General features: G+C 36.0%; 1 protein-coding gene across 1 annotated transcript in view; it reads left to right on the top strand.

Annotated features, from left to right (window-relative positions):
* LOC118743819 overlaps positions 1-13,167 on the top strand; it is a gene marked incomplete at its 5' end in the record, with an annotated part of 68,272 nt that overhangs the window by 20,336 nt on the left and 34,769 nt on the right. The window contains 2 exon segments of the mRNA XM_036476582.1: positions 11,715-12,029; positions 12,708-13,138. Of these exon segments, the coding sequence (XP_036332475.1) occupies positions 11,715-12,029; positions 12,708-13,138 (746 nt within the window).

The following is a 13,167-nucleotide window of genomic DNA, read 5'->3' as shown; positions in this document are numbered from 1 at the left end:
ATTACATAGGTGGCAACCCTATTCAAAGTATTTTTTTTTGATTTTACGATTTTTAAATTACTTTCCGTTTGCTAACCATATTACGATATTTTATTTAATAGTTACAAATTATTCGGAAAAGATGGCAACTTTCTACAAGTATTATCGGAGATAGTATTTATTTATACAACATTAATTGCAAAATAGTATCTTACTACAATTCTTCGGAGGAGCCGTTTCCGATAAACCTATGTATATATCGCATACCGTCTTCAAAAGTGGCACAGCTCTAAAATCAGATTCTGAAATATTGCGGCTTCAAAACCCATAGTTTTCTAGTTAGAGAATATATGTAAACATGAAGATAATTTACAATAATTTGAGACAAAATCCTACGAAATGTTTATGCAAAAAAATTTACCAAAATTTGCAGGTTTGAAGTAGCTAGGGTGTACCGTTGATTTTTGCCATAGGATTTTTTGTGGATAAAAATTTCAAACATAGTTTATATGGACGAAAATGCGGGAACAAAAATTGGCAAAGACCAACGGTAAGCTCAAATGCTTCGAAGTTGAACTTGCAAAAAAAAAATAAAAAATTTTGATTAAAGGCCCGTATGCAGCTCTAAGGAAAACGGTCAAGAAAAAATTGCCATTATTTCGTCTGTGTGTCCAAGAAATTTTGACATCTGATACTTCCCCAGCCTGTTGCCTCACGCTTTCCTCAAGAAAAAATGGAACGGGCATATATTTCTGTTACACATCTGGGTTGCCTTGTGCTCTTTTTTACACAAAAAACTTTAGAAAACCGAGTAGAAGGCGTAGCACATTTCTTAAGAACTGCGTACTGCCTTAAGCAAATTTGACTCAAGAAAAATTCTTAGCTATTTCTTGTACGTCATTTTTTATGGAGTTTTTCGCTTTTCTTGAGACCTGCATACTGGCCTCAAAATGTTTTAAATTCTGATGAACTTTGGTTAAAATTCGTATCCATAAATATCCTACAAAGTTTGAAGTGTTGGTTAAATTGTATTTTGTAGATCGTAAGCTCATAAAAAGTAATAAATGCTAACTTCTGGAACCCCCCTATTTGCAGCAAGAAAAATTTTCAATTAACTAATTTATCCAATGTTCAAATAATATATTTTTTCCGAACTGCGTTGGCAATGTCAAACGTGTAAAAAGGCATATAGCTTTAGCAGCACAAAACTAACCGTCTTTGGGTTAAGCGCAAGTATACAATGACAAGCCTTTAAAAATAAATTCTCTTTTTCGGTAAGGCGAAGTTTAACAAGTCTTGATAAGCTTTTTAGGTTTTTAAAAGCATAGTAATGCAGACACCAGATTAAAACTACCGGCGCCTAGTTTTCGATCTAAAACCTAGCCAGACCTGAAACAACTCATCATCAAATACGATTCGTGAACACAATTGCAAATGGCCGACTACTGCTCGCACAGCTAAACAGACTGCGGCACCTATTTACCAAATATTCTACGACATACATACATATTTGTATTGTAAAAATGTGTTCTTGCGTTCGAATTTGTTGTCAAGAGCTACGCGAGGAATATTAACGTTTTTACACAGTGAAAAGAAGAAATAATAAAAACAAAAATTAAATTCATTTTATTACTAAAAATCGTCGCCATTGCTAGTAAACATCTAAGTTTATAGATGCTCGGTATTTGAATGTGTGTGTACATACATACAACACATCTTTGTGCGACTGTGTAATGAGTAATGCCATGAAATTTATGCGTTAAAAACATTTTAATAAAATATACAATAAAATTTTAATTTGGCCTCATGCCAATCGAATTTCACTTTGTAGATGGACTTACTAGGAAAGATGATAGCAACAGGCGAAAAATAAACAATAGCAAACACGCAATATTAACTTGAATACAAACCAAAATAAAAATATTGACAAAATGCAATGAAATGCATTTATGCTTTCAAATTTGAGGTTAGAAAAAAAATTAAATATAAAACAAAATATAAAATGCAAACACAATTCATTTTGCTGTAAGAGCAAATACAAAAATCAACAATGCTGTGCCTTCGGTTCCATCTTAAATTCACCACACCATGCATTTTTGGTGTGAGTGCAAGTGCATTATTGAAGCATTCTCTCAATTACGATAAGCTTTAGAGAGAGTGTGTTTTTGATATGGGAGATTATGAATCCGAAAAGCTTTGGCATTGCAGAACAACTGAAACTCTGCCGGCACGATTTGTTTACAAAATGTAACGAATGTCTGTAATAACACGAAGAAAGGGATGGAGCTTATCAAGGAGTGCCTTAACTGATTTTACATCCTTGACATGCTTATTTGTAAGCCATGGTTTCACTTAGGTTATGCAGGCAGCTGCTCTGAAAAGAGTTCACTTTGAGGTCACAATGGTCCATTACGATGCCCAGAGGCCATGTCATGGAGATTTTTTTACTTACATAAAATTCGTGAGAGTGTAAAGGAAAATCAGTGTCAACCTCCACTGTCGGGATCACAGTGAAATTATGGGGTCACTGTCTTGTTTTGCGTCGGTTGAGAATCTCCTATCATTTTACTATAAATAGCCCTGCATCGAGGCAGAGATTCCCTAATTTTCGGATTGCTTACCGGTTAAGTTGAGTCGGTATCTCAGTTAAATTTGCTACGGCATCTCCTCGTTATGGGTGCTGCGATCTATGAAACCCCCAAAATCTGGATTTTTTTTTGTCCATGAAGCTTTGGTGCTTCGCTTGTTCATATTAAAAGAAGCCAGGAGAAGGAAGCTTCTATCGTTGTCGCTTCTAGATGTCAGGTTTAAGTTTCTTCTTTTGGTCCTCTAAGTATACGCACAATTTTAATAGCCTCCCCCGCGACACCACTTACTCCTTCAAGGTAACTTTCGAAGAAGAAGCATGCAGCCTGTTGGGTCTGTAACATGGCTCTATTCCACTATTGATGGTTGCAAAGAGCCAAGCAGCTGGTCTGTATACATGACTAGCGAAGTCAATCGAAGATGAGGGAAATATAGCGCTAGTCCTTTCACCGAGCCTGCGGATAGACGCGGAGAAGTATCAAGTGTGGCTTTTTACTACCTAAAAGACTTTGTAGACAATGTCATTAGCTTCTCTTCGCTTTATGGCTAATGTTGTTGTTTAAGCGAGATTTCATTGCGATGTATATTTCTTCGACGACGTAAGACCTGTTCTGAAGATCCTACTCTCGAATCGACGAATTTTTTTCCCGGAGCCTGGCGGGTTTAATGATACATAGTTTAGAGAGGCCTGTTTGTTCTATTTAAGGCGCGCATGTATCTGAAGAGCATTGTGTGCAAGAATGTAACCGCATACCCTCCTAGTAGGTAACACTAGCGTAACACTCATTATCCCGCGCTCGGGAAAGTGTAAATCAGCGATGCTCAGATATAGCTTATATTCTATGCGCGCCCAAAAAAAAAAAAACAGAGAGTTTGAAAGAGTAACGAAAAAGTGACTTATTCGTTTTGCTCTAATTCCAAACTTGAATGCAGTGGTGCCTCAAAGCATACATATATATGGACGGGCACTGAGCATCACTGAGCCAATGAGAGGAAAAAGCGATAAAATAATGGTTGGGATGGCGGGGTGTTCGGCACGATTAAGATTGAGACTGAGATTAAGATTAGGATTAAGACTACGATTAAGATTAAGATTAAAATTAAGATTAAGATTAAGATTAAAAATACCATTAAAATTAGAATAAGTATTAAGATTAAGATCTGGATTGGTATATATGGGTATCAAATGAAAGAGCTTGACAAGCAAATCACAGTGCTTGATACCAAATTAGGAAAACTTCACTACACTGCCAAAAAAAAAACAACTGATGTTTAGCGACAAAACTGCTTCATGATTGCAACACCGCATTCGTGCCCTTTTTGACTGTCGCACAGTGTAACAAGTGCAGTAACATCATTCTAGCCGAAATAAACGTAATGGAGCCGATTCCCTGCAAACTTTGCATACTCTCATGCGCAGCGGTTTTTAATTTGGAGTTTGTTGTAGATTCAATTTGACCGTAGCGACTCCAAGGACCATCTGTCACCAATTATAAGCATAATAGATATGTTGCATACTTTAAAACGAATATACATATATATATTTATTTTCACTAAACTTCAGCACTATACAATCACGATAACTTTATTGATTCTTGTTAGAATTTGTATGCGTTAATTTAAATATTAATGTACATTAGGGTGGTCCTCAAAATAATAAACACTTATATTTTGCATGAGACAGTTCTTTATATTGTTTTTAAAATAAATATCAAGGGTCGCTACCAGGATTTGAAAATAATATTTTCAAATTATTCAAATTTGAGCTAAGGAAGTGCTTACTTACTGCCGGTTTCAGTGAAAAGTGTTCTCTTTCTGACAGTTTCCTTATTAAAATAAGATATTGCTCTCCCTATGCATGCATTTCCTGGAATTTTTTTAAGATCAACTTTTGTAACCAGCATGCTTTCGAAAAATTAAAAAATAAAATCCGGCCTAATATTAAGTTTATAGGAATAGTTTTCAACAGAAATTCATATTTATCAGATTTACATGTTTGAAACCTTGCAGCGACCCCTAAAAATGGTTTTATAATTTGGAAAAATTAAGAGTTTCATATTTTTTAAGGACCACCCTAATGCACATGCATAAGAGTTCATCTGTATATATACCTATAGCAATATTCTTCAACTTTATGTAGTTGGTGACACACAGCAACCAATTAAAAAAAAAAAAGTATTTAACGAAAATGTGACCTCTATTCACATACACAAATCTGTATCTAATACATATGTACATAAATATGTATACCTGCGTACATACATTTACACACACTCGATTGCACGTCCCCTGTTTCCGCAAAAGCACAAGCACACACACACACAAACCAGCCTGTAATATATTTCATATGTACATACAAAGTTTTGTACTTGTAATTACACCAGATTGCCCTACCTACATACATACATACGTATGTACATACTTGTTATGCACGCCCTGCCCGCCCTGCGCGCTGCTCAATGCCTACCTACATAAGAGAACATACTACATTTTGCATCCAAATCCCGATCGAAAGCCTCCAATCTACTTATCTGCATCTACAAATATTAAAAGCAAATTTTTTAATAAATATCTGTTCAAAATATTCCTCCCTCCCCCCTTTCCGAACGGTGAACAGATAAACCGCAATGTCGTAAATGTGCCAAAGCTTTGCAAGAATTGGAAAATATCGACGATGAAGCAGATCAATTGGGCATCGGTTTTGTCAAGATACACGATGAGGAATTGGCTGAAGAATACAATTTGGGCAATCTTCCAGCACTGGTCTACTATCGCCATCAGACGCCGATCATATACGAAGGTAATACAAAAAAAAAAAACAAAAACGAACAAGTAAAAAACTAATATGTTTGTATGTATGTTTACACAAACAACAACAACAACAACTGCCACAATCGCATACATACATAAATATGTATTGCTGAAACTGGCTTACTAAATAACTCCTCCTACCCATCCAACAATGCAGGTGAATTGTCACGTGAAGAAGATGTCTTGGAGTGGTTGGTGCAAAATAAATCGACTGGCGATGAGGATGACGTGATCGAGGACGTTACAGCTAAAACACTGTCCACTCTGATAAGCAACATCGATAATTTGGTTGTATTATTTTGTACGTTTTGTATAAAAGACGGTTCTTAATGAAATCCTAACAGCACGATTTCAATGCGCAAAGGGTGGTGCAAACACTATGATTTTTATTTTTTTGTTTTACTTTTACTATTGACGGCTTTTTCTTATTTGTAAGAGAAAATCGGTTGGATTTTGCAAAACATAAAATGTGCTCCGATGTCTTGCCGTCATCAGGACAGACTTTGCAACTACAAACAAACCGTTGTACATACTTATATGCCAACAAACACCGTTATGAGCGGTTAGATAACGAGTTTCCTGATACCAGTTACATTTATAAGATTTATACCATTTCTAAAGGATTGAAAAAGATTATTTATTTTGGAATGAAGCTTTGTGCCATCTTCGTTCCAAAATAAAAAATCGTTCCACCCTGTCGGAAAAATCAACCGACAAAATCAACAAATAAATAAATAACCAGTCCCATCCAAGGTCCCCTACCACTCTCCAGTTCTTACTGCAATTTAAGTTTACCCACCATATAAACGAAAGATCTCCAGGGAGACCAACTGGGATGACAGAATGGTTCCATGAAGACGATTGAACAGATTGTATTTTGCCCGGCTTGACTAATGATCTCGAGATATGTACATATATCCGCACGCATTATTATCGAAAGTTTCCTCGAACTTCTTCTTGAACTCTATAGCCCTTATGTTCTGAAACTGAAAGCATGAATTCGTGGATTTCTCTTAGTAATTTCACACTTGTTGACATAAATTTAAGTATTTATTCATTCATTGGTATTCCATTGGTATTGGTATTGGTTTTAGGTACGATTTGTGTGGCGAAATAGGCACGTTAAATCAAGCAGAGTTAAACGAGACTTCATGCTTAATTGTGCCGGTGAGGGACGAGTTTCGATAATATACAATTGTATCGATAAAATATTAGTTGCGACTAATTAATGCCCAATTGTAACACATGGAAAATAATTGCATTAATCATTTCGATTCCAGCACCTCTTTGGCCTCGAACTCTTTAGCAGAGAAGTTAAGCGATATCTCTTGTTAGAATTGAGAGCAAGCGCACAGTATTCTGTTTTTCTCAATAGTCAAGTTTAGCAAGCCTAAGAAGATCCCTAGACTATCCCCGGTCCACCCTAGACCAAACTAATCTCGCAGTAGCACATTCCCTGATTTTCCGCCAGCATTCGCTGAGTTGACCCGGGGTCCATCGTTCCAAGAGAAGGCCACAACTTAATAGCCAAGGCAACTTCCACTCTCTCTTTCCTAGGCGATATTACCTCCACGGTGCCATCTCTGACCAGTTCATTAGCCACACAATTTCCTGCGACATCACTATGGCCTGGCACCCACAAACAAGTCCGAGAAGATAATATTCCGACGCGAACGGAAGTGAATTAAGGTATTGGTCTATTACACGGGCACCTTGTTTGCACCACCCTTTAGTGCCCCAGTGTGAAAAACTCTTGCATGTTTTCCAACTATATACCCATTTACATAGATGATCATGGTAATGACGATTCAATGACCGTATTGGAAGAGCTAGAACAAATCGACGACGACTGCGATAAACATGGAATTCAATTTGTAAAAATTGATGATTCCAAATCCGCAGCGGACTATGGAATCGATTCGGTAATATATGAAGCATTAGATTTTGGGCGTGTTATATGTAGTTAGTATTATTTCAACTCACTTTTTCCCAATACGCCCACACGCGCACACCCCCTACAGATTCCGGCAATAGTTTATTTCGAAAAACAAATTCCAAATATTTATGATGGCGATCTCATGGCTGAGGAGCAGATATTGCATTGGCTGGTGGGACAGCTGGAGCACGACGAAATCGAAGATGTTACCGATGAGATGCTCGACAAGATGGTGAAGGAAGGACGCGTTATGGCGGTGTTATTCTGTAATTATACTAGATACCTTATACCCTCATCCCTTTATCAACATGGCAAAATTGTTGTTTAATCGATTGTTTTTTAGATGATAACAATGATAAAAAATCGCAAAAAGTACTCGAAGAATTAGAGAACATCGATGATGAATGCGATGCGTTGGGCGTTACTTTTGTGAAAATCGACAATCCTGAAGAGGCCATCGAATACGGCATAAACAAAGTTCCTAAATTAATTTACTTTGAAAAAGGCATTCCAACCATTTACGAGGGCAATCTTGAGGATGAAGAGAAATTGCTGAAATGGCTCGAAGAGCAAACAACATCCGATCAAATTGAGGATATTACCGATGAAATGATGGATTTGATAATTGAGAAGATGCCCTATGTAGCTGTGCTCTATTGTAAGTTGACGTTAGAGTGGGTGTAGTGTATGTATGTACATACATATGTACATACTAAATACTTGATTATGGCAAATCGGCTGAAGCTATAGTCAGCATACTATGGTGGATGTGAAGGCATGATTTGCAATATGTATCAAAAACAAGCGGAACTTGTACATAATGTAGATAAGAATGAATGTGCATACATATGTGCATGTGTCTGTGGTTATTAGATGTCTGTGTGTGTAGCGTGAAAATGATGTTTTGTAAAGCTGTTTTGAATTTATTTTGTTTGACAAGGAGCTAATTTCTACACTATGTTTAATTGATTGTTGTAAAACTTTCGGCGCATTTGAAGAATTATTATGTGTAACGCTAATCGCGTGCTCAGCTTTATAAATAAATTAAGGCTTTCTATTAGGGCTCTTAAAATTATTCGAATAACTCGATTATTCGAATATTCGAACGTCCGATCGCCAATCGTTTGTACGATTTTCAATCGAATGTTAATATTCGAATAGTTGATTCTCTTCGATTATTCGAATAGTTGATACGATTGTTCGAACACCTTATTAAAATCGAATATTCGATCGTTGGTATAAGCGTTATTGTCAAACAAAAGAACGATGACACCCGCTTCTCTGAGCTGTTGGATTCGTTTACCAATTTGATACAAAACAAAAAATAAATATTCCGTTCATGGCGCTTTTCTCGTATGTAGCTAATAGAATTTTAAAGTCCATTTTAAGCTTTGATGGTATTATCACATTTGAAATACAAACAAGTAATTTTTAGCAAAAAAAAACCGACTTAAAAAAAATATATTTATATCTATATATTTCATGATCCAATGATCGGATCTAAACCAAATTAGTATGGGACCACCTCTGAGACACTACCTTTCCGTTGCAAAAATTATTAATTATTGACATCGGTTGACGTGGTGCAAAGTTATGCGGTAACATACATATAAAAAAAAATAAAAATATTCCGACGCACTGATAACCTTCTCCTGTTTTGGAAGTCGGTTAAAAAACAACATATTTTAGCTTGTGACGGGTGGGACGAGTCACTATTGAGGACACATACTAGTTCGTTAGTAAAATGAAAGATAATGGTTTGATGTGAATATTTATTTATTTCTTATAAGGGGACCTTGTTTGAACCATGCGTTAAAAAATAAAAAAAAACGTTGTAAAATGGGGAAAATAGTGAAAAATTAATCCATAGAAATTTATTTCTAAAGAATTTTTCTATCTGCTTTTTCACAGATTTAAACACAATCTCTGTAATAAATTTTTTTTAGCTGTGGTGCCGTCTTGGAACGTGGAACGACCCCTATTCATACGTTTCAATTTATTTAAATGTGTACGTATGTACACACATTCATATGTATACATATCTACATATATATCAATATTCGAATAATCCCGCACAGGTTATAATTCAAATAATTGACAACGAGCAATTATTCGAATATTTAATCGATGGTGGGCGATTATTCGAATATAGCTAATCGAATTTTACTATTCGAATGGCATCATATTCGAATAATTCGCATATTCGATTAATCGAATATCAAGAGCTCTGCTTTCGATGCCTCTTTAAAACACTATAATATATACATACCATGTATGTATGAATGGTATGTGTATTATACTATATATATATGTTCAAATAATAATAAAAGTCCACAAAGACGAGACAGATGCAAAGAGGCACATGCAAAAACTTAGCGTCAAATTCGTTGATCTGCAGTGATTTCTCGACGCGATTTCAGCATGGTTCAGCTTACGAATGATACTGAAACGCAATCATAGAATTTAACCCTTTCATGATCGGGTCTTTTTGACCCCTTCTAAAAACCACTCTTATGGAAATACATTAAAAATGGCAGTTGGAGAGTTAAAATTTTTGTTTCGAATATTATGATAAGCTAACAAAACAGCTCAAATAAATCTGTGGCGTCATATGTTGCTCTGTACATGCTATATACAGTGCCAGCCACTGGAATAGCGCACCCTTTTGATAATCTGTATTGAAAGGTTTCTTTTTGTTAACTTTATACTCATAGATTTTTTTTATGAAAATATACAATATTCTTTATACAAAAATTATAATATGTAATTCCACGAATTTTGATAAAAATTTCATACTTTTTAGAATCATTAAATTTGCACCTTAATTATTAAAATTTAATGGGCTGGCTATAAACTGATTACTCAAAGAACGTTGTTTTTTAATTATAAATTTTGATGCAAATTTGTTGTATAAAGTTTGAAAATCGGATTTACATGGTTTTTGTAACAGAATATGCCATATTTATGTAAAAAAATTAATGAATATTAAACAAAAGGAAAACTGTATATACTAAGAATCAAAAGGGGCGCTATTCATGTGATCGGAACTGTTTGTATGTAGAAAGCTGAAATGCAGATTCTTTGTTCTTTGTGAGATCTAATTCAGATAAACCATTTAATCAGACCTCTCGTTCTTGAATTTTGACATGGAATTTCTTTCCAAAGCAGATTCCCTTAGCATAGAGTCGGAGAATGCGCAAATTTCTAGACCTGGTATTTTGCCCAACTTAGTCTTTTATCCAGGGTAGCACCAAGATATTTAACTTCGTCAGAGTATTAAAGCACTGTCCCTCCAAGGGTAACCTTCTTTATACAAGGTTCGGTTTATACCTTCTCGTAAACGGTACGAGAGCAGCCTTTGCGGGTTTATATAGAGGCCCTCATTGGAACACCAGTTTGATACCAAGGGAAGCGCTGCACTCGAAACATCAGCTTGAGTACTGCCGAATTTTTCCGTAACCATAATACTCCGCGTACCAAAAAGCATCGTAACCACTTTCCTATAGTTTGATTAAGAGGCCATCCATTAACCACGACAGACCAGAGTATAAGAGAAAGAAAACCTCCTCTGTAGGTATCCACTTATTGCTCCGAGGTTCCCGGACGATGTTACATCACGCTCACGAAGAATGGTGTCGATGCACCTCTTTGGACCAGTGCTCTTGAGATAGAACCGTCACAGTATTATCAAAAGCCCCCTCGATGTACAAGAAGGCACTTAGAGCAACCTCCTTAAAATCGAGAGCTCTTTCGATTGTACTCGTCAGACAGTGCAAACTGTATATCTCATCCCTAATATGTGGGTCCAACATTTAGATTTTCTTCTAAGTATTCCAGTACCCCGGGCATAAGGACACTAAAACCCCAAAGCAGATAACCCCTGGTATTTCAGGCAGCTATTTAACTCGAGAAAACCCAATAATTAAAAAAGTGGATATAAGAGATAATTTGGTTTAAGTTCAATTCAATTTTGTTGAAAAATAACACTTTATATAGCTTTGCAATAAAATATAAAAAATGGCAATAACTGTGCATAAATACATCTGTGCTGTCTATGTATATTGGCTTTTGATTGAATTGCGCGTGTAAAACGTTATTGGCCGCTATTCTACATACTTAGTTGTCTAAAACCTAACCACTAATTTTCAGTAAAAGGCAATTGGAATATAATTCCGAAAGTGTAATTCTATAAGCAGAGATGGAAATTTAGATTAGGCATTTTATAAATTAATTTAAATAAATTAGTTCGCTCATCGTACTCTAGAAAAAGGAAAAAAACAAAAAACAAACAGAAGAATACTTAGTTTGTGTGTGTACATTTAGAAAATATTGATTTTTATTATGAATTTATACTCTTTATTCATCCATTTAATTATTCATGCTCTCCCTCCTACTCCCACAGACGACAAAGATCAAAAGAAATCGCAAAAGATTCTCGCCGAACTGGAGAATATCGATGATGAGTGCGATCAAAATGACATAGCTTTCGTTAAGATCGACGACGACAGTGAGGCCAAGGAGTGGGGTATCGATGAAATACCATCCATTGTATTCTTCGAACGTGGCATACCGCATATATACGAGGGTGATTTGATGAAAGAAGACGAGCTCTTGGGTTGGCTGGTACATCAGAAGCGACACTCGGAGATACCGGAAGTCACCGATGAAATGAAGGATAAACTGATTGAAAATACTGAACATTTGGCTGTTATTTTTTGTAAGTAAAAAATTCCCACTTATTTCTTAGTTTTAATTTTATGAATATTGAAGATATTGATGACTTATCTGCCACAATTAAGTTGTTACAAATGAGAGAATTTTTGACTTTTTAAAAGTATTGAGAAGGTTTTTAGATTATAATTACCTCGAACTTTCTGTCGCGTCCATTTCCTCCACTGTTTTGCCAATCAGCTTATTAAGCTAGGAGGCCATTCAATCAATTTTAACGGGATTTAAATCCGAGTAAGAACTACAGGCCAAAATGCTTTCGTATCTCCAACTTTTTTTGATATTATTACAGTATATTGACCCTAGCCAAGAGACTATAAGTTCCTTAAACTTCTGCAGCATTATAGGTCATCTAGGTCAGGAGATTTATAAACCTTTGGTCCTCCGATTATAACAAATATTAAATCATGCATGGAACGTCTTAGGTCCAACACATTCTCTCTTCCCATAGATGTATCTGAACTGATCTGATGTACAGTAAATTTGACCCTCATCAGTTCGATATGAATTGAAATTTTTTTGATTCCGATACACGGGAATATAGAAAAATGTCGTCTTAATATAAGAAAATGTGGCTTTAGTAATAAAACAGTGTAGTTTTCTTCAATTTAAATTTCCTTAATTGTTGATAAATTTCTGCACACGCATATTTTCAATTCCACACCAGACGACAAAGACGACAAGCAAGACATTCGCGTACTCAACGAATTGGAAAACATCGATGATGAACTGGAAAAGGAGGGTATCGTTATTGTGCGCATTGATAATGCCGCCGAGGCAAAGGAATACGGCTTGGATCACTTGCCCGCACTCATTTACTTCGAAAACAAGATACCAGCACTGTACGAAGGCGACTTAATGAATGAGGATGAAGTATTGGAATGGTTGATTTTACAAAAACGTACTGCCACCATTGAGGAAGTTACCGACGAAATTCTCACCGAGCTAATCAACGATCACGAATATGTTGTGGTATTCTTTACCGGCCCTTGCGAACCTGGCGAGAAGTGCGACAAAACTTTGAGTGCATTGGAGAGCATAGACGACGAATTAGATGAGGCTGGCATTATTTTTGTGACCACCGAGGATACAAATATCGCTAAGAAGCATAACATTAAAAACTATCC

The sequence above is a fragment of the Rhagoletis pomonella genome, unplaced genomic scaffold, assembly GCF_013731165.1.
Source record: "Rhagoletis pomonella isolate Grant_MI unplaced genomic scaffold, Rhpom_1.0 Rhpom_scaffold_00007, whole genome shotgun sequence".
NCBI lineage: Eukaryota > Metazoa > Arthropoda > Insecta > Diptera > Tephritidae > Rhagoletis > Rhagoletis pomonella.
The sequence above is the reverse complement of the archived record's forward strand: the minus strand, read 5'-3'. Positions and strand labels throughout refer to the sequence as shown.